This window comes from Puma concolor, chromosome A2 (genome assembly GCF_028749965.1).
Source record: "Puma concolor isolate L17-30 chromosome A2, mPumCon1.1.hap2, whole genome shotgun sequence".
NCBI classification, from domain to species: Eukaryota; Metazoa; Chordata; class Mammalia; order Carnivora; family Felidae; genus Puma; species Puma concolor.
This window is the reverse complement of record NC_141668.1, coordinates 3,291,425-3,313,598: the sequence shown is the minus strand read 5'-3', so window position 1 is coordinate 3,313,598 and position 22,174 is coordinate 3,291,425. Positions and strand designations below refer to the sequence as shown.

At 53.6% G+C, this 22,174-nt stretch overlaps 1 protein-coding gene across 5 annotated transcripts in view; it reads left to right on the top strand.

The window, feature by feature from the left end:
• The window catches only part of DPP6 (dipeptidyl peptidase like 6), a 949,260-nt gene that overhangs the window by 839,065 nt on the left and 88,021 nt on the right, over positions 1 to 22,174 (top strand). For all 5 annotated transcript variants that reach the window (XM_086685604.1, XM_086685609.1, XM_086685602.1 and 2 more), the window contains exons 9-10: positions 13,933 to 14,087; positions 16,733 to 16,830. In XM_086685604.1, the coding sequence (XP_086541730.1) occupies positions 13,933 to 14,087; positions 16,733 to 16,830 (253 nt within the window). The remainder of the gene's footprint in view (positions 1 to 13,932; positions 14,088 to 16,732; positions 16,831 to 22,174) is intronic.

Below are 22,174 nucleotides of genomic sequence, written 5' to 3'. Positions count from 1 at the left end.
GCATTGGGATGGCTAGAACACCCTCCATAAACGTGGCCACTGGGGCATTTGGGAGCTGTTGCACCACGGTGAACGGTTCTCACGCTTCTGTTTGCTACAAAGACGTGTGTTGAGCACTTCCTGTTTGCAGAGCACTTTGGAGGGAAGTGCATTGTGAAGGGCACCACTCTGTTCCAGGGCCGTCCCGGGACACGGATGCTGCAGTCTGGGCCTAGAGATCCAGAGGGTTCTGCAGGCCCCTGGGTGAACCTCGGGTGTGGACAGGTCCCACATCAAAGGCAAGGGGAAAGACGTGGTGGACGGATGTGGCCCGGTGAATGGGACTTCTGCCTTTGCTACGGATTGTCTCAGTTTAGTTCCGCTGAAGCCATTTATTGAGCACCTGCTGTGTACTGTGAGCTGACTCCATTTATTGAGCCCTGTGCTGGGCGGTTCTCTGGGAGGGAAGGGGAAGGGATGGGCTAGGAAAAGGCAGTAAATCTTACAGATTCTCCTTCTAAACACCTGGAGAGCGGGGACTATACCTGCAGTCCTAACTTGCTGGGTTGCTAAAGTTACTGAAGAGGAACGAGGGTGTGGCTCTTGGCCCTCGTGTCATTGTTTGGTAATGAAACGTCATACGACACTCCAGCACACCTAGGTGTGCCCAGGTGGGGTCCCCTCTGGATCTATGATTTCCAGGAAAGCAGGGCCACTGCCTGGGCCACGGATGGCACTGGGTGTGTGACAGCAGAAGGTGCTTCTGACTGGCAGTACCTGGCCCGCGTTGAACCCGTGGAGCCACGCCCCTCAGGCAGCAGTTTTCAAAGGAAGGGGTGGGGACTGTCCCAGAGTCATGGTCACCGCCCCCTCATTATTCTCTCCTGTTCTCAAGCACGGCCCCTGCCTGTGAAACCCGTCCGGCCGAGGCTCCTGGTCTGGGCTCCATGTGCCCACCTGGAACAGGTGACCTCGCGTCCTCAGCCTAATGCCCAGCACAGCACTGCTTCACTTAGAGCTAGGGCGACACTCCCGGAAAACGCGGGGGTGGGGGGGAGGGGGGGGCGGAAGCAGGTGGGGACAGGGGTGGGCTTCGGGGAACGGCTTGGCCCCGGGCTTGGGGATGTGCCTTGCTCCTGGACCACCCGCCTCTCCTCTTCTCCGTCCACATCCTAGGAACAGCACGGCAGCGTCCCTTCTCCATCCCGGATTCCTGGGCCGTTCCCTCGTGCTCAGGATGCGTCTGCATGAGTCAAAAGGCAGGCTCTTGTACTTTGAGCCGTAGAACCAAGAGTAATTAATAATTTGATGTTGTTGGGTACAGAAGCTGTTCTGAGTGCTGTTTATAATCTACAGTTAATTAACCTTCTGCTTTTCAAAAAGCAGAAACTTAAGACCTAATTTTCTGTCTCAAACACATTGTTTCTGATATCCATTATTTTAAAAATATGTTTTCACTGATATTAAGAAATAATTATGCAGACTATCTCAGACTGATTAAGGAGACTATGCTCTGTTAGGATTTTCTTTGAAAACGTGTATTATAATGAGCTTTTCTGCGGTGTATTGTAAGAGGAAATATTATTCTCATCACACAATTTTAAAGCAAAAGCCAGTGCATAAAAGAAATGTTACATATAATTTCAAGGCTGTAATTTTGTTGTGTGGTGAAAAATTCTAACTTTCAGGAGAGGACAAAATAAAGTCAGCACTTGGGGAAAAAAAAAACCTTCATAAATACAAACTGTGGTAAATCTCAGTTGGTAGCAAAGTCACTATCCAATTAAAATTCCAATTTCAGAATCTCAATCATTTTTAACTTTCTTGTGAATATTAACAGGATGATCAGCTTTGGCAAAACACCAGGAAGAAAACTGCAACTGTCCAAGGAAATTAAAAATCATGATAGGGTTGGTAATATATTTTACCTAAGACACTAAACCAATCACTGTATAGATTATTAAATTAGTATCAAAGTCAGTTAGAGTATTATGGTAGAACATTCTCCGTTATTAAATGGAACACATTTCAGGAGCTGAATTTAAAACAGTGTTTGGCGAGGGCACACGAGGCCCCAGCCGTGCCGTCTCCATCCCGTTTTGGGGGGAGTGCACGGGGTCTGAAGCCACAGGGGCGGAGGTCGGGGGGTGGGTTGGAGCCGGGAAGACACTTTGGACAAAAGTGGTTGCGTTTAGTGTTTTCCACGGATCCACTCTTTCACTTACCAGCTCAGGGATTGGAGCGAATTATTTAAACTTTTCCCCTTGGATTTCCTCAAGGGTGAAAACGAAGGCAGCAACGGCACGAAGCTGAGGTGCTTGTCTTGAGGATTAAATGAGCCCTTGATGCATCAGGCACCCTCACTCTGCCCGTGAGGTTTGGCAGGAAGAAGGGGAGAGTAACAGTGTCGCCGGGGCGTGCAGTTAGAGGAGGGGTCACAGTCACGTGCTCTCTGCGACAGGGACGGCAGAACGTTGTCTCTCTGCCTCGACTCAGCCCTGCCTTCCCAGCGCCGATCCTCACTGCGTTGTTTTTATTAGAAAATCACGAGGACCTGGGTGGAGGGGTGGTGGTGTTTGTTCGGGTTGTTTTGTTACAGAGGAAATACCCTTTTTGCAGATGCTTTACGAAGCGTGCAGTGGAAATCCCAACGACCCTTCTTGGCCCTGATTTTCAGTCATATCCCCGGCAGATTGTCCCCACGAGGCCGCAGTAACCCGCTGGGACCCCGTAGGGAAGTGTGGCCGTTGCTCTCTCACCCTCCAATCACCAGGACCAGCGAGGGGGGATCAATACTGAGATTCCCCCGCTCTCCAGGTGGTTCCGTTACCACATGCCCAGGCTCTCCAGGCGCGAGGTCAGCTCCCTCTTGACCACTTCATCCAACTGCTCCTAGGTTCATTTTCCATTTGGGTTTCTTCTGCTCCCTCAGTAGGCCCTACTATCTGTCTCCATGATGACAGACATTGTATGGCAGTCACAGGGCACAGGCATCAGTGTATTTATGTATAACAACTAATAGAACTCGGGTAACAACAGCCCAACGAGGTAGAGACTGTTTTCATCCCCATTTACAGATGGAGAAACTGAGGCATCTCTTACCTAAGGTCACACAGGTGGTGAGTGGCTGGGCCAGAATTTGGATCTCCCACGCCCAATTCTAGCATCCGTCCTCCTGAGCACCACACCCTGGTAACCAGGATGGGGCACTGTTCCCGAAGGCCGTCAGCCTCCTCCTCGGTCCCTTTTCGGGAAGCCTTCAAAGATGGTCCTTGTGTACTTTCCTGTCACTTTGTGACACCTGATTTGGGACAGGTGCTACTCCTCAGGGAAGAACGAAAGGGAATGCAGCCTGTCCCCATGTCATTGTCCTTCCCTGTCGACCTCCCGTCCCTCCAGGGACACAGCCTCTCTCCCCTTTGGGTGTGAGTGTGACCGCCCTGCAGGGATTCGCAGAGTGTCTGGAAAAGCGCCTTCCTAACACCCCCCAGCCCAGCACACGCAAGTTCCCTCTTCTCGCCTGCAGCCCTCCATCCCCTTATTTCTTAGGGTCTTGCATGATTTTTAAACATGTACGAAGTCATTTTGAAATAAGAGCACCTTCCTGCAGGGGCCACCTGCACTGAGGATGTGAGAGGGCATTTTTGCTCAAGTCTTGTCCTTCCAGATCCACGTGAGATCCTTCTGGCAGAAGTCAGTGGTCCTCTCTGTCCTCCAGAGCATCCATCATGGCGCCTGGATAGTTAGTGGTCCGTACCGTCGCTGGGATGGGAAATCCTGGGCGCGCAAAATAGGAATATTGACACTAAACAAGGGCTCGTGATTCCCCCAGGATGTTCGTTTAGGGCTTCAGAGTTCACTGGAGGCCATATGGCATTCGAAGTTAGCCTCCACTCTGAGGAAAGACGGTGGACAGATCAGGGGCGGCCTGGGAACAGGTGACTGAGCAGCACTTGAACACGCGTCCCTATTAGAACGTGCTGCACTCTTCTCTGCCTCGAGCTCCCTCCCAGGGAGGTACCCTACCCCGTGGAGCTGCCCTACCCCGTGGGCAGACTTACTTCCAGGCTGCTCTAAAGTCACAGTTTTCTAGCCAATGCAGCCTCCACAAACCTCTGCTTATAGTTGGTGGTTACTTTTTTTTCTAATGGTTATTTATTTTTGAGGGAGAGAGAGAAAGAGATGGAGTGTGAGCGGAGGAGGGGCAGAGAGAGAGGGAGACGCAGAATCCGAAGCAGCTCCGGGCTCCGAGCTGTCAGCACAGAGCCTGACGAGGGGCTTGAACTCACGAACCGTGAGATCATGACCTGAGCCGAGGTCGGTCGCTCAACAGACTGAACCATCCACGTGCCCCACAGGTTACTTTTCCAAGACTCAGGAAGCAGCCAGGCATCCAGTCTGGTACAGGCCTTCTAGAATCTGCTCAAAGGAAGCTCAGTGGACACGTAAGTCAGGGCCCCAAGCGGTCAGGTGGGAAACAGGCTATGAAGCCTTGTCAGGAAGTCCGTGAATCCGCGGTCACACTTGGTTTTACGTAGAACCAAATATGTTGTACGTCACAGTACAGTTAAATATCGGTCCAGTATGTCAGATGCCCTTGTGAGGAATGAAATACCGATTTACTTTTTAAATATGTTGAGCATTTCGGACTGAATTAAAATATGACACCTGCCTTGTATTTCTGTGAGAAGGGGCACTCACCCACCTTTAGAAAGGGAAGCCGATCCTCTCATTCTAGAGTCGAGGAAGAGGGCCTGGAGGGCAGGTCAGAGGCAGAGTCCAGCTCTCCCCTGTAGCACACGGCCTCTGGAAGTAGCAGGTGGAAACCAGGCATTTTCCTAGGTGACACGATGTTTCTATGGATTTTGCTCCAGAAGTCGCTTTTTTGGCTGCTGGGTCAGATGCCGATTTCGTGGCCCTGAGACTCGAGGTCCTCCAGCCCAGGTTAGCCCCGCCGGCCTCTGGCCTCCCAGCTCCCTGGTCCACAGTCAGGTCCCCACGTCTTATGGCGCTCCTCCGCAGAAAGCACACTCCAGTTCCGTGCTTACCTTATCACTTGATTATCTCTCCGATGAGGACCCTCTTGTACTTTAAATGCTTCCTTCACATCAGCATGGTAATTTGGTAAGGGAGGGGGCGAGGAGAGAGAACTGGCGAGGCTTTCTTGTACTTTAAATGCCTCCTTCACATCAGCACAGTAATTTGGTAAGGGAGGGGACGAGGAGAGAGAACTGGCGAGCCTTTCTCCAACAGCTCAAGAGCGTGGAGACTTCTTTCCAGCAGCAGCTTGTCCGTCTGAACCAGCACGGGGGGAGGGGCCGGGTGTCCACAGGAGGCCACAGGAGGCCAGGGGCTGACCCCAGGGCCAGGCCACAGGACCAAAATGGAGACCAGAGACCAGATATCTCTGCTGCCTTCCCCTTCCCAGAGCCTTGCAACACCCACCTCTTAGACCCAAGCTAGAAACCCCTGCCTCAGGAATAAACAAGAGTGCACACCGACAGCCTTGTTCTAGAGTGTTCTGGAGTACAGGTGAGCCGACATCGTCTGTGTCCTCTGATTCACTGTGAGACCTCGTGTCTACCCAAATCTGTGTTCTGTCGGCCTCATTAGGATGTTTGTTCACCCCACTGAGTGAATGAGTGGGTGGACGGCTGCACGATGAATCCATGAACAAATGAATGAGAAGTGAGATCCTCTGGGAGACGGTCACCTGCCTGGGTGTGGTTCAAGTAAATGGAGGGCTTTAGGCCTAAGTTCTGGAAGCTCCCTCAAGTTCCCATGGTCAAAACGAGGGGCAAAGAGTGGGAGGCAATGCAAAGGAAGAGGGTCACGTAGGAACAGGAGGCGACCGCGCTGGCCCGGGTTTCCTCTTCCTGGCCCTCGCTCTGTCCAAAACTTCTCTTAACTAAGGTTGATCTCATTGATCCAAATAAACCGCCTGAAACAGTGACTTGTATAAATTGGGTGGAGCTTGGCAGGTGTACCCCTTCTGTCTACTCTCACCAGCTGGGGCAACCGGGAGGCTGGTCCCCTCGTGTGTCCCATGGTTGATGCTGGCTGCCAGCTGAGACCAGAACACGGCACGTGGGTCTCCACTCGGCCTCGGCTTCCCTACAACAGGGCCAGCGGTGGTGTTAATGGGGAGCTTCTCAAGCAAGAGAGGGCCAGGGAGAAGCCACGCTGCCTTAGTAGTTAGTTACACAGCGTCATTTTTATCACATTCTGGTGGTTGAGGCTGCTGCACAGGGCTGCTCAGGTTCGAGGGAGAGACACACAGACCTCGCCTCTTGATGGGGGAGCGCAGAGTCCTGGAAAAGCATGTGGGACCAGAAATACCACCTGGGCCGATTCTGGAAAATACAGTCTGCCATACTCAGCAAGGTGTCAAGCTCATACTAAAGTATGAATGACTTCCCAGGAATAAAAGAACGTCAGTAACCCAAAATAATGTCAGAAGGGTTTTATGAATTCAGTTTGGGAAGATACTTCTGACGTTGTCTCCTTCAGTCAGGTGTGACCCCCTAAGACCTTCCCCAAATCACTCCACCCAGGTAGTTAGATTCGTGCACCACACGTGGATTGAGGCCCACGGAATTACTCTCACTAGAGCCTCAGGAAAACAGCCAAATAGTGATGGGCTGAGCTCAGGGGACCTGAGGGTTAAGGACCCACAGACACAGAAGGGCTCCTGTGAGCCCGTTGCTCTGAGCGATGGTCCAGCCATCTCTGCAGCAAGTATAAATTCAGGAACATCGTGTTTTCTGCTTTTGGAGGCGGTCTGTAACTTTACCTCCTGTCTCTAAGCCAACAGCCTGCCCCCTGAACACTGAGGTCCTGACGGAGCAGCCGGGCAGCCGGACCTCCTCGGTGTAGCCAGCCTGCCCCAGCGGGCAGCCGAAGCTTCAAAAAGGGAAATAGCCAAAGTGCAGACACGGCAGATGGTGGGTCTGGGAGCGAAAGAGGGAGAACTCTTAGCCTTTGCCAGCCCAGCACCTCAGCTGTCAGCTCTGGCCGTTCGCAGATGGCCCTGCTGCGGCGGGGAAGGCGGAGACCAGCAGAGCGCCCATGCCCCCCGCACCCCGCGCTGTCCACAGGTCAGAGAGCCGGCTGTGGGGGCAGGTGCAGATTCAAGCATTCCGTCCGCGGGCTCCGATGAGTGTGGACCCTGGCCTCCCTCACCTTGCCCCCCCAGGAAAAGGAGACAGCTCTGTCTTCAGGAGCCCTTTCTGCAGGAGGCCCTCCAACCCCTGCCCTGCATGTCTACACATCCCTCGTCTACCCTGGATCTGTTTTTAACCAGTCCTGGGTCCCAGGTTGGCCCGTCTGCCTGGGGAGCCCCCGGATGCAGTGGACAGGGAGGCACCTTGCACGCTTCAGTCCCACACAGCCCTCCACCCCACACCCTTCCAGGTCCTTGTCTGATGTTGACCTCTGGCTCGGCGGCCTCCCCGCGGGGACTGCAGATCAGGCCTCAGCTCTGGGCTGGAAGTGTCTCTCCCTCGTTGAAGAGCCGGCAGCATGCAGATGTGGGGGTGTCCTTTCCTGGGCATGGGGCCTCTGCAGACGCCGACCGGGGCACTCCGGCCTCCATGGCTCTGACTCGGGATTTGCTGCAGGAGCTCGGCCTCGCGATGAGGCCCTCGCGAACTCTCTAACCTCCCACACACCTGCAGGATCCACACTAGGCTGTTTGTCACCTGCGCAGTCCGCACCTGCCCACAGGACGGAGTGGGGAGGGGCGGGGAGGCCTTGGTGCTCACGCCCTTTCCGGAAGGGAGGACCTGGACACTACTCAGAGCTTCTCTGAGAGCCCACAGGCAGGAATCCGCTCTGGGGCCAGCACTAACCTCAGAGAGCCCGGGGGTGTCTTTATTCTGGAAGGCCCTGAACCTGGCTATCCGTCGTTGGTTCTTGTCCTGAAGGAAGAGCAGACCGTGGATGTTGGGGAGCAGTTAGCAGTGCTCCCCACAAGAGCCTTCCCCACTTTGCTCCAACGACGAAGAGACCTCCTGTGTTTCTAGCCCCTGCAGGTCTCCCGTTCTGGCACCGATCACTAACCCTGGGACTGCTGGCCGTTTGTCCACTGTAATCTACGCTTGTGTATTTCCTCTCCAGCACACACAGCAGGAGCTTTGGTGGGAGCTGAACACTCAGCCTTTGTTCAACAACGTTCACTTCTCTCAACCTCCAAGTCCTCAGCCCGGGACGGGGTTGCTGTGGGGTGGTTACAGGCATCCGGGGAGCAGAGATGACAGGGACCACGCTGAATGCTGTCGTTGAAAGGTCTCTGTTACACACTCCCTGAGTTGACTACTAGGCACGGGAGGGGCTGTTGGGTTTCTCTGCCGGCTTGGGAGCAGGGGCCTCGGTCACCTGGACCAAGAGAGGGATCCAGGGCCCCGAGGGGAGCTGCCTGAGAAGTGAGCGAGCAGAAACACGCAGCTGTGAGCACCGAGCCTGGCTCGCGGTCGCGTTTCATAAATGGGGGTCCCGGCGGTGACGGCCACTGTTGCTGAGTAACTGTCCCTGAGATCGTGCAGGGAGAGCCTGGTGGCAAACGTGCCGTGTCCGGAGAGTGGGCCAGGCCGCGGCTTCGCGCTGCAGGCGACGGAGTCCAAGGAGCCATTTACCTACACGTGAGGCTCGAGCAGGACGGAGAGAGTTGCTGTGTGCACAGTACTTGCAACAGTGCCTGCGGCATACCAAGAACGTTGTGGGGGTTAGTTAAACGCGAGAGTGTGTTCTTACGTCTGGCCGGGGTTCGGGAAGGGCCCAGTCACAAGTACCCAGCGTGTTGGGCAGAGGCAGAGACAAGCCAACCCCGTCAGCCCATTAGAGGCTGGAAGCATCAGCGGCAGGGGGGCGCGGGGCTCGGCCCAGCACACTCAGTGTCACATCTGTGTGCAGGCGTGTGTGCGCTGGGGGTGCAGGGGTGCTGGGTCCAGCCCACCTGCTGCGAGGGCGGAGGCCAGCCATATGTGCCACCATGCTGGGCAGGTCTGACTTAGAAATCCCGCCCCCTGGGTTTCAGGGAAGAATTTGGCAGCCTCTGGGCCCCTGACTCAGGAGTGTATTTCCTACTAGTGTGGAGCTGGCTCCCTGCAACCGGTGTAGACATATCCGGTCTACACGGTGTAGACATAACCCTGCACAAGTCGCCTGAGGCCGCCACAACCTGGATGGCTTTCAACAACAGAAATGTACTGTTCAGGTTCCATAGTCTGGAAGTGTGAGGTCGAGGGGTCACAGGGCTGTTCTCCCTCCGAGACTCTGGTTAGTACCTTTCTTATCCCTCCCAGCTCCTGGTGGCTGGCAACCCCTTGGTGTCCCGTGTCTTCTGGACACATCCCTCCATCCTCTGCCTTTGCCTTCCCACAACATCGTCCCCATCTGTCTCTGTGTCTCCTTTCCTCTCCTCATAAGGAGACCAGTCCTGTTGGGTGGGGGCCCCCACCCTGCTCCAGAATGACCTCACCTTAATTCCACCTGCAGTGACCTTGCTTCCAAATAAGGTCACACTCCTGGGCACCAGGGATTAGGACACAGCATATCACTTTGTATCATATGTGAGGGGGACACAAGTGAGCCCACCGGACACCTTTAAGAGGAACCTGTGATTCTTCTGTTCAGGAGGGTAACTCCCCATGAACAATTTGGAAACATACATCGCCTATACTGATAAAGTCGATGCCTACAGTTCCAAAATGCAATGCTTATTGGATCCAATATAGCATATTTCTCAAATTGGTCATCCTTTCTCTTTTTAATGTTTATTTTGAGAGAGAGAGAGCATGTGCACAGGGAAGGAGCAGAGAGAGAGGGAGAGAATCCCACGCAAGCTTCTTATCATCGGTGCAGAACCCGACACAGGGCTCGAAGTCACAAACCGTGAGAGACAAAACCTGAGCCAAAACCAAGAGTTGGACGCTTAACCAACTGAGCCACCCTGGCGCCCCTCACATTGGTCATTCTTAACCAGAGTAGACACCAAAGCCACCACTTGAGATTTGGGGGAGAAGATGCCTGTGCCCTGCAGATTGTCCTGCGTGGAGTACTGAAGGGCACACCCATTCCCACGTGCTCTCTGGGGAACCGCCCCCCCCGTGACGCCAGTCTGCCACCACGGAGGGGTGTGGGCGTCCCTCCTCTTCTGCATCTGCCACACGCTCGGGGGCGCATGAGGATTCCTCCTCTTTGCTGGATCGGCCCTTATCACCTTGAGCCCAGAGAGAGTTTGCCCTCCAGATAAGCCCTCAACAGTGCTTGTCACGAGCAAATAACATTCAGATAGTCGAGTCGACTTTTTGAAGATATGGTGAGAAGAAATGAGGAGCATTGATTCAGATCCCACCATGAACTAAGCACATGGATGGAGCTTTCTGCCACTTATGACTAGTTGATGGCCCCCAATGTGTTCTTCTCGTATGACTCTGCAGTGGTCCCTGGGCAGGACGGGCAAGGTGAAGGCAAGCTAAGCATCCGGTTTCCCAAGTTACCTGTAGTTACTTGCTCAGAAAGGCAGGCTTCTTGTCTTGTTCCAAGGCGAGGGCTCATGCAGTTAATTTAGTTGACGAAATAGGGGTTTGTTTTTGTTTTTGTTTTTTTCCCTCTGCAGAACTCTGTTCCTAAGCTACATTGACTTCATGGCATTTAAGCCAACTGCCTCATTAAGCTGGAGATCCTGAAGAAAGCGTTTGCAGGATAAGGATGTTCATAATTAACACAAAAAATGCCACGGCTTTATCTGCCTGGTCCTTCTCCCCTTAGTTTCTTACACTTAATGATCTCTTTATTGAGCAACTAACACAGAGAGAAATAAAAGAGCGGAGGAGCCCTGTGTTAAAGGGCATCTGGAGAAAGTAAGCTACCGTTCCCCTGGTTTTGTATGCCTTCCCCCCACCCCCCAACCCCGCGCAGGGCAGGGTTCCTTCCCATTTGCCGTCATCTCGCCGTGGAAGAGAACTGAAGAGAATAACCATCGCCAGAATTTGTCATCCCGGAACTATATGGTCTCTGACTTCCCTTTCCACCCGGCACAAGCGAGAGTCTGAAGTGACCCTTTTTTTGCATCCCCGTTTCCCGGTGCTTTGAGCTTAGCAGAAACGCGCTGGCATTTGCCGACGGAATTGATGGAAACTGATTACTCTCTGCCCGAAGTCAGGCTCGGCCTTCAACCCCATTCATTCTCTCTCCTGAGGGCGAGTCTGGAAGCAGCTTGCACACAAAGACGGCTGGACGTGGGAAGCTAGTTGTCTCTCGCTCCCCCGGCCACCCCCCACCCACGCACGCAGGCCCACCGGACACATGGCGGGGCCACTTGGCACAAGGTCCTCCCTCTCGTTCTAGGGGATTGCTCTGGGTCCAAAGAGCAGAAGCAGATGATTCATCTTCACAGGGGTTGTGGTGGCTTGTTTCTGTCAGGCTTCTCCACTTATGAAGGCTTTGTCAGCCAGCCGTTTTCCCGTTGGGATTAGCCTGAGTTGGCCATGAATTCACATGCTGTGGAAACCGCTGCCAGGCCCGTCGCCACTGACTTTGGGGGCGGGAGGGGGAGGGTCTGCTTCCTTCCCCCTGCCCCTTGAATTCCGTTCACTGGCTGTGATTCCACTCGCCTTGATTGGCTCCCCCCGTCCCAGCCCTGCAGCACAGAAGCGATTGAGCAGAATCACCCACAAATTGCATTGCAAATGGTGCCTGTTTTTTTCCAGCAGGCCATCTGCTGGAGTCTATTACTCACCCTCCACAGAGCCAACCCGAGGAGTCAGGTGGTTCTGGGTACAGCCACTTCGGAATCACCTCGTTCCACACTCACCTGAAAGTCACTTTGCTGGCTGCTGAAGACGCTGGAAAATTCCAGGCTCTGGAGAGGCGGTCTTCTTCCTTTTTTTTTTTTTTTTTAAACCTCAGGAGACCTTTGGGCCTCCGTGGGCTCTGGAAAAGCTTCTGAGCCCACTCGTGGGACGCCCCCAGGTGGCAGGATGCGGGAGGGAGGGGGGTGGTGCTGTTAGGGGCGATGGCCATGCCCTCGGTGAACAGAGGGACCTTGTCCAGGGGCTAGAACCAAGGACTCCGTGGCTCTTCATCTGTTGTCCACGGAGCCCCGCATTCAGACCTGGGTGCACTGGGGACAGGAGTGTTGGGTGTTTCGTGAGACTCTACCGTCTGGTGACCAGCCAAGTAGCAAGCCCGTGTTGCATTGAGGGGAGTCTCCATGAGCTTCTGGCCGCTGGAGGACAGCACCCAGAAGGCAAGGAGGAGTTGCTTCCAAGGAGAATGACACTTGCTGCTGCAGGTGCCACAGACTTGGGGGCTCCTCCCCTGAGAGACCAGGCCAGTGACCCGGGGGTGGACGGACAGCTGCCTTCGGGCACCCCCACACCGGGACTAAGGGTTTGCAGCCTGCCCCACTCACAGGCCTGGCCTTGGCTGTGAGCGCCTCCAGGACGTGGCCCCCAGGACGTGGCCCCCACCCTGCGGCCATCCGATCCCCGCGGTGCTTCCCCCCCCCCCCAACCTGTCCGCCACCTAGGCTAGCCCAGCTCCCTTGTCTCCTCCGTGTTCCTTCCCCCGTGATCCTCTCCTTCTGTGGCCAGTTGTCCTTGGCTCTGTTCCAGCGTATGCTGTCCCTTGGGTTATGTGCACCCATTTTCAGCATGATTTCAGCTTCCTCATCGGCTTTCTGCCATACGGGCATGTGGGGCTGGTTTATGGCACACACCTGATGATAGCCAGCTCAGTGGGACTTGTATTACGTGATTGGAGAATTTTTCAATCATTACTCTATTTTGTTTTTATTTATTCTTGAGAGAGAAAGTGAGTGAGTGTGTGAGCAGGGGAGGGGCAGAGAGAGGGAGAGAGGATCCCAAGCAGTCTCCACACTGTCAGTGCAAAGCCCAACACAGGGCTGGAACTCATGAACCATAAGATCATGATCTGAGCCAAAATCAAGCGTTGGAGACTTAACCAAGTGAGCCATGCAGGTGCCCCCATTGATGATTACTTTAAAAACAAATCTGGAGGGAATTTCTTTATGATGCATATGGATTGTGTACAAGAGACAATCCTTTGACCTAAAAGCTGTTTAGCACCCAGATCGGTCTCTGGTCCCCAGCACCCTGACTTGGTACACTGGGCGAGTTTTAAGCAGAATAGAATTGTTCTTTCTGGAATAGATCACAGATCCCACAAAAATCATCCACAGGTAACAACTCTGATTAGCCAAGACACTTGGCTGCACTAACACACAATAATGGGCATTTCTGGGGGAAGCCTATGAGAATTATCATTTGCATTTCAGCCCCGTTGGAGATGAGGCCATTTTGTTTTTCTGCCACAGGAAGTGAAATCCGTCGTTCCTTTAAGGCTGAGGAATGTGCTGACCTTTGAACCTGTTCTTTCGCACGGCTGTTCATGAGGGAGTATGTGTGTGGGCATGAATCCCCAGGCATCTCCCGCAAGCTGATCTGAGATTTTCCGGGATGTAACCTACAAGACAGCTTTCTTTCTCACTCGGTTGTGCCTGGATGTGCCCTGCTTCTGCGTGGATTGATTTCCTGTAGCTTCGCTTTTGTAAAGCATCTTAAAATAATAACTCACAGTGGCGCAATAATTCAATTCAGAAAGCACTCGTTGGGCTCATCGTGTTCAAATTTGTGCAAACGAGAGAGAGAGAGAGAGAGAGAGAGAGAAGCTCTCCAGACAATGAACTTCTGTTCAGTTGGACCTTGATTTATTGGGGTTCATTCTGGGGCTTGGTGGTCAGCACCAGGCTTTTCTTGAGCCCCGTGGAAGGAAGGCATATCCAGGGCACGGTGAAGACCACTCGAAGATTGTAGAAGGTCTGTGTCCCCAAGGCGGGGTTCATGATTTGCTGGCCAGCTCACAGATGTGTCCACGCACCATGTGTGTGTCCATTGTGTGTCCACATTTCTCCGCTTTGTGTTCCCTTAGAGGAGATTTTGAAGACCCACATCGCCCACTGGTGGTCTCCGGACGGCACGAGGCTCGCCTACGCCACCATCAACGACTCCCGCGTGCCCGTCATGGAGCTCCCAACCTACACTGGCTCCATCTACCCCACAGTGAAGCCCTACCACTACCCCAAGGTAGGCGACAGGAAACAGCGGAGCGAATTCTTCGCCTCGTTCCTCAGTCCCCCCGACCCAGGCGACTCCAGACGTGGAGCTGTAGAATCAGACGTGTTCTGAGCAATGCAGTAGAACAGAGGCAAGATTAATTATTTCCCACTACACTGCATTAAATTCCCATCTCCGCTGAGTTGAATTTGTTGGCAGGTTTACTCTATCTTAAATAGTTGAACTGCCGTTAATCATTTGTGTGAGTTTCATGGGACCCAAAATAAGTACCTTACCTCCCCTTGTGAGTCCATGGCAACAAAGTCACACTGCCTGCTCCTGGGGCCCTCTCTCGTCACGTCCCTGCTTTAGAGTTTGGCTCCTGGGAGGTCCGAGGGACCTCTGTCTGCCCCTGGTCCCCTGGGTCTGTGCAGGGCTCTTTTGTGTTTGGTCATATCCCGGCCTGTAGTCTCTAATTGCTTCCCAGACCAAGTTGTTGGCACAGAGACTGGCAGGACAGCAAGGGTGCGGTGGAGGGGGAGGGGTACAGATGTCTGGACCTTGCTTTGTTAGCAAATCACAGCATCCTGGCACGAAGCAAGGACTGGTGCCACATTTTCTGCAGCCCGCACCGCTGCAGAGACACTGATGTCTGACAGAGTGGGCTCAGCGGCCCTGCCGCCCCCCCCTGCCCCCCCCTGCCCCCCCCCCCCGGCTTCGCTGGAGCGCTCCAGGGCCCGCGGAGGCCACGGCCGGTGGACGTGAGCCGTTCACTGCCTGCACCTGCCTGGTGACGGAGCACTCGCTTCCCGCCTGCGGCTGCCTCGGAAGGACCCCTGGAGCCCGCGCCCGTGAGCGCTGAGCCGTGGCTCCCAGGCCATCAGACCATCTCCCAGATCGGAGGGCTGATGCCACGCGCCTTGTGTATCGGAAGGACGGGACACGCCAGCCTGCAGGGGGCAGCAAGAGGGGCGATAGTGTGCAAGTGAGGCCAGTGAGGTGCCCGGCGTCCCGGGCCACAGAGAGGAAGCCCCTGGTGTATAGTTGGTGCAGGTGCCATATATTCGTTTCTCACAGCCCTGCCTGGAGCCTGAGAGTCCGAGATCGGGGTGCCAGGAAGGTCGGGTCCGGCGAGCACTGTGTTTCTTGCTCCACCCCTGCCTTCTCTCTGTGTCCTCCCACAGCGAGGGAGCTCCGGTGCCTCTTTCTCTCCACATGAGGGCACCAGTCCCTTCACGGGGCCCCACCCTCCTGACCTCACCTGACCCCGATGGCCTTCCCAAGGCCTCACCCCCGCATACTGTCACACAGGGGCTTGGGGCTTTGCCCTAGGAAGGAATTCTCAATTTGGGGGGTAGGGGACACAGACATTCCGTCCACAGCACCTGGAAAACAGTTCTCTTAATTTTTTTTGTTTTTTGAGAGAGAGAAGGAAGAGAGGGGAGGGGCAGAGAGAGAAGGAGACACAGAATCCAAAGCAGGCTCCGGGCTCTGAGCCGTCGGCACAGAGCCCGACGCAGGGCCCCAACCCACGAGCCGTGAGATCATGACCTGAGCCACAGTCGGACGCTTGACCCCCTGAGGCACCCAGGTGCCCCAATACTGAGCCTTTTCTGTGGGTCTTTGATTGGTGTGGCCAGTGTCCAAGGAGGTCCCTGAGCGGAGGAGCACAAGCTCTGTGAAGGCACAGCATTGTCCCCACCACCGTCCCACTCCGACAGCACTTGATGTCAGCCTGCCACACGGACCTGCCTGTTGACAGAATTCTCCCTTTTCAGCTGGGCTTCATTGGACTGGACTCTACATCTTGTGGAAGGGGCCGGGGTTTTAGTCGCAAACGGTTAACTAAATGCGGGCTCTTTTGACCCTGGAACGCCCCACCCCCCACGCACACAGTGGGGCCAGTGGCTGCCTGACTCCTCTAACAGCCAGGGATCCAGTGGCTTCCCCTGTGAACCCTGTTATGGGCGTTTCCCCAACTTAGGAGTGGTGACCTGAGATCCGTCTGGAGTTCACACTGAGCTCTGGGGTGGGTGAAATTGGAATTACAGAAGCCCGGATGGTTTGTATTCGGATGGAAAGGCGGCATATTCTAGCCAACAGAACTCAGGCACCCCTTGCCCCGTTGTACTGTCTCCCAAATCAGAGGCATGAGTTGGTGACCCCGCCAGACTCCCGCCCTATTGTGGTGAACCCGACACGTCTTCATGCAGGGAGCAGAGAAGCAAGGGTATCCGTCAGACCTGGCGTGTCGCTGACAAATAATGCCACGTGTTCCCCTGTCCCATCCCGGCAGTGCCGTTCCGCCCGAAGAGGGAGCACAGAGCAGCAGTGACGCAGAGCAGAACCCACCCAGCACCTTTTCTGCACCTTTTCCAGGGACTTCCCTTTCCCCACCGCTGGGCCTCGGCCAACATTCATCAGCCTTCCCCACCCGTGTCTTTGCCCTTGGGCGCGCTGCCTCCTGGCATGGCCTCCAGGAATTTCTGTCCCGCTCCTTGTCCCATCCCTTGCCCCTCCCAGGTTGATAATCGGGAGGCACTTGGAGGAACAAGAAGAGGGTAGGGTTCCTGGGGAAGGAATGGCACCCCAGTTACCTTTGGTCCTTCGTGCGGCAACTGAGGCACTGTCCCCGCAGGAAGGTTTACTCACACCTGGTCTTCTTTGCTTCCCAGGCTGGAAGTGAAAACCCCGGCATTTCCCTGCACGTCATTGGCTTAAACGGACCCACCCACGATCTGGAGATGATGCCACCCGATGATCCACGGATGAGGTTTGCTTCCTTGTTTCTACTATGCTAAAAAAATAAGATGAACATTCATTCACGTGGTCTCTCCAGATTTATTTTACTGCTCTCTTCAACATCCAAGAAAAAGGTGCATTGTCCAAAGCTTTGCTTCCTGCTTCATGATTCACTTTTCTGGAAAGGAATACAAGTCCAACTGGTACCAGTATTTCTTTCCTTAGTCAGGAGCAGACTGCTCTCCCTGGGAGGCTGGGCTCCTCGGGAAGGGGCATGTCAGGTCAGCCGCAAGACTCCAGCAGGGACACGTTGTCTCACACAGGCAGACGCTGGAGAACACCCATTGGATGAATGCATATAGCCTTAACCAAGAAAATCCACATGATGAGACTTTCTGTAAATGGTGCCCCATTTAAGAGACAACTTTAGAACAATGGCGTACCTGGGCAGCTCGAGGAGCTGGTGGTAAATCCTGCTCTAGTAACCCACTTCTCCTGGTTGCTAAGATAACCTGTGTAGGTGTTAGAGCGCATTGGCAAAGGTAACTGGCCTGTTATCATTACCGTCTGCTTTGGGTAGATTTTTTTTTTTTTCTGTTAATCAAAACTGCTGAGTAGGGTCTATCTCAGTGAAGTGGTCTGAGTATCACCAAAGTTTGAACAGCCTGGGGACTGAATAGACTTCCAGAACCCCCCATATCAGCAGCAAGCTTCTCTATGGGGGATATTGATGGGAGACTGAAAGAAAGGGGAGCCCACCGTACAGACACCAGACCCATAGTGCCGATAGATCTCCGTAAGTCTAGATATGGGCCCAGTGAAGCCAAGAACGATTCATTCTGAGACTCAGAGGACACCCACCGCAAATTTTCCATAACCTCTAGCCCAGGCCTTTACTATCCAGTTATAGAACTCCACATTATTTTTTTTTTTTAATTTTTTTTTCAACGTTTATTTATTTTTGGGACAGAGAGAGACAGAGCATGAACGGGGGAGGGGCAGAGAGAGAGGGAGACACAGAATCGGAAACAGGCTCCAGGCTCTGAGCCATCAGCCCAGAGCCCGACACGGGGCTCGAACTCACGGACCGCGAGATCGTGATCTGGCTGAAGTCGGACGCTTAACCGACTGCGCCACCCAGGCGCCCCTAGAACTCCACATTATTAGTCACTTCTGGCAGCTTCTGGAAGGACAGGAGCTGTGGCCCCATCCGCTCCGACTCCTCCACAGGCCCTGCCCAGGGCTGGGCGCTCTGGCATTGGGTACTGCTGGTATTCTGTGGATGGTGTGGTCCTCTCCTGCGGTGACTTCCTTAGTAAGACCCTCAGAAGCGTGAGCCTGTGGAAAATTCCACAGAGATTCTTTTAACGCTTTCTTCTCCGTGGATAATAAAATGCTGTGAGGTCCTCAGGTACACAGACCAAGCACAGAATTCTGGGCTCTGTAAATGGCTCCTCGCGGCCTCTCTCCCTGCCCAGGATTGGTCTCCTCAGTCATATCAGAGGGTTGCAATGTCCCCAGAGGCTAATGAAGCTGGCCCCCGAGCCACCGGTGCCTGGAGTCCCAGAGCCCTTGGTATATGCTGGTTGGGGGGGGGGGGGAGGGGGGGGTAGTGGGTGTTGAACTGATCTGGCTCATGTGCTTCTGCTGGGGTAGAAGAAAAGTTCCGGTCATCGCTCTGCCTCCTCTCCTGAAGATCCAATATTTCATTGTTTTCCTTTCAGCCCCCATCCCTGCCAAGCCTCCCGGGGCCTGGTCCAGCAAACTCACTGAATTAATATGGAAAGTCACCTGGAAAATTTAAGCCATCTGTTTGAGTTAATTGAAAATCTCATTTGGTCAATTTGGTGATGCTGTTTCCACAGGCCTGATTACCTTCAAGGACAATGAAAAATTAGCCTCAGTCGGGGCTTGAAATTCAGACACTGGCTTCAGGTTCTCTGCTCTGATTTCCTAGGCTAAATGCAATCCCGTGCCTCACGTGCAGCAGAAATCTGTAATATGCAAACGTCACGCTGTCTCATTCTCTCTCTCTGTCACACGGCCTTGAGATTTTTTCCAAAGAGAGCACAGGTATATCAGAAATCGTAGAATAAATTGTGAGCGAATATTTATCGGGCATTTAGTTCACCAGCCGTTAGCGTGAGCGCCGCAAGCATCGTGAGGAACGAGACGTGGAGCGGATGATGTAGGGCCCGGGGTGTAGACTGAATAAATCGTCACAAGCGAGTGGATAACTGCAGGCGTGCGAAGGGCCACCAAGCACGTGGGGTGTGGAGGAGGGGCCGAGCTACTGTGCGGGGTGACCGTGTCTCTCCCAACCTCAGCACTACGACACGTGGGGCCTGGTGACTCTTTGCTGTGGGGGGCACTGCGGGGTGTTTAGCGGGGCCCCAGCCCCACCCATCAGACGCCAGTAGCACCCCACCCTCAGTTGCGACAGTCCCCCGTCTTTGCCAAATGTCCCCACATGGAGAACCACTGGTTCAGAGTGAAGGATCTCGAGCCAACGCCTGCGTTCAAATCCGAGTCCTGGGACCCTGGGGAAGGTACGCAGACACGCTGCCTCAGTTTCCCCATCTGTAGAATGGAGATAAACATTACTGATAGAAGTGGTTGTAAAAACCAAATGAAACAGTGCAGGTGGCACAGGGCTGGCTATACGGTCACCCCGTCTTGTGGCGTGGTCAGTACTTCCTGTGGACTTGCTGGCAACCTTCCCCTTCAGAACTCAGCCTGACCTGTCCCCACAACCCCAGTTCTGCATGAACTGGTCAGGTTGCAGTTCTCCGGGCAAAGTAAATGAATGTGTGTCGAAGATTTTATTTAACTCCTTAGCTAAGAAGGTAGCCAGTGAAGTGTTAGGACCAGTCTTGCTGGCATCGGCAAAGCTAGGTCTGTGTGATCGGTGTAACAGAGAAGTGTGGGGGCAGGTTTGCTGGGTAACGGGTCTAGCAGGGCCCTGAACTGTGACCTTGGGGGATAGCTGGTCCACCTACAAAAACCCAGGAGGGAAGTCTGCCCGGGCAGAGTCCCCAGTTGCCTCAGAGGCCGAGCCCGGGGTTATGCTGGAAGAATACTGCTAGATCCTGTTCCCTCTTTCCAGGTTTCAAATACATTTTCTGAGAATCTCTAAATGACGTCACCAACTGGACACAGAACAGATGCCCCGATCTCCTTCCAAAATCCTACTGCCCGCAGTCTGGCCTCCTTGGGTCCCCATGTGCTCAGGCCTCTGACTTTCCTGGGGGATCTTCCCCTGGAGGGCACGGCGTCAGAGGGTGTCCCCTCCCTCCCATCTCCTGGTGACCCCAGCTGAGGCTCTCCGGGACCACAGGCTTCCAGGCCCTCCCCGCCCCTCCTGCCCAGCCCAGAAAGCCGTGAGCTATGTCAGACCGCCTGTTCCCTCTGCTGGCCTGCTGGTGGCTGGCTGTGCTTACATTCTTTTGTTCCCTTAAAATCATTAGCTGCTGAGGTCTGTTCTTCCGCAATGTTGACATATTCCAGGCCCTTCTGCTAGAAACATGCTCTGGGCGAGTAGCGACAGGCAGGTACAGCTCACCAGATGGCCAGGGGCCAAAAACAGCTTCTACGTCAAGAAAGCCACCTGTCGTCTTTCTTCTTCCGAGGACCCAACCCTACCTGCCCACACTAGAGGCACTGCACAGCTTTATCCCGCCTCTCGGCACCCCTCCTCAGATATGCTGGGCTCGCCCCCTTCTTGGGGCGCTTGCACCTGTGCTCCGTCTGCCTGAAAAGTTCCCCTGCATGGCTGAGGGGAGCACCCATGCACTGTCAGTCGCGATCAAAGTGTTCCTTCCTAGCAGTGTGGAGGTTCCTCAGAAAATTAAAAATAGACCTACCCTATGACCCAGCAATAGCACTGCTAGGAATTTACCCAAGGGATACAGGAGTACTGATGCATAGGGGCACTTGTACCTCAATGTTTATAGCAGCACTCTCAACAATACCCAAATTGTGGAAAGGGCCTAAATGTCCATCAACTGATGAATGGATAAAGAAATTGTGGTTTATATACACAATGGAATACTATGTGGCAATGAGAAAGAATGAAATATGGCCCTTTGTAGCAACGTGGATGGAACTGGAGAGTGTGATGCTAAGTGAAATAAGCCATACAGAGAAAGACAGATACCATGTGTTTTCACTCTTATGTGGATCTTGAGAAACTTAACAGAAACCCATCGGGGAGGGGAAGGAAAAAAAAAACAAAAAAAAAGAGGTTAGAGTGGGAGAGAGCCAAAGCATAAGAGACTGTTAAAAACTGAGAACAAACTGAGGGTTGATGGGGGGTGGGAGGGAGGGGAGGGTGGGTGATGGGTATTGAGGAGGGCACCTTTTGGGATGAGCACTGGGTGTTGTATAGAAACCAATTTGACAATAAATTTCATATATTGAAAAAAAAAAAGATTAACCAGGTATTTTGACATTGATATTTAAGTCACATCTCCTCTTTTTGAGTATTATGTTAATACTAGTTTATATTTATTAAAAAGTTCTGTTTAACAGAAAAAAAAAAAAAGTGTTCCTTCCTGAGCACTTCCCTAACAGCCGAGCCTGAGTCACAGCCCCACTCCCTCCTCCCCGGGCCTTACTTTCCTTCCTAGGGTCATCCCAGCAGGATATTCTGTGTGCTGTGTCCACCAAGTCCTTTCCCTGCCCAACAGCTGGAAGGAAGGTCCGCGGGCAGGGACTTGGGTCTATTTCGTGCAACGCCCGCCCTCCCCTCCAGAGCAATGCCTGCAACACAGGACAAGCTCAGGAAACCTTTGTTGAATGGGCCAGCGAGCTGAACACGTAGCCAGTAAAATCCTACATTGATAGGATCCTCAACGACTGAGAGTTCTTTGGTTTTCTGGAACCTTTCTAAGAACCAAACCTTTAGAAATGTGTAGGCATTGGTGACATCATGCCATTTCCACTATAGGATGCTGTTGGGGAGGCAGAACTTCAGCCAGGACTCCTTAACAAAAAGAAGGATTAACAAAAGGAAATCAGCTCATTAATGCACATGGAGCCCGTCTTCAAAAAGCTCACCGAAAAGTGACTCAAAGCAGCAATTCAGAACTGCCACCCCTGTAGCATCTTCAACCAGGAACAGTAAATTTGCAGGGAATTAGCCGGACGAAGGGGAGCAGTTTTAGGTGTTCAAGGACAGCAGATCACGGGAGGCAACTCCCAGAGGAAGGTCTATTTGCAGATTCCGCTGGTTCTGCAGTCTTCCGCTGCGCTAAGAGTCTGTCTCCAGCCCAAGGAGAACGTGTCTCCTGCCTTTTTTCTGGGCTTGCTCTTCTTCATTGCCTTCAGCTCAAAATAATTTGTATGTCAAAAAGGCATATCTTGAGGCAACATGT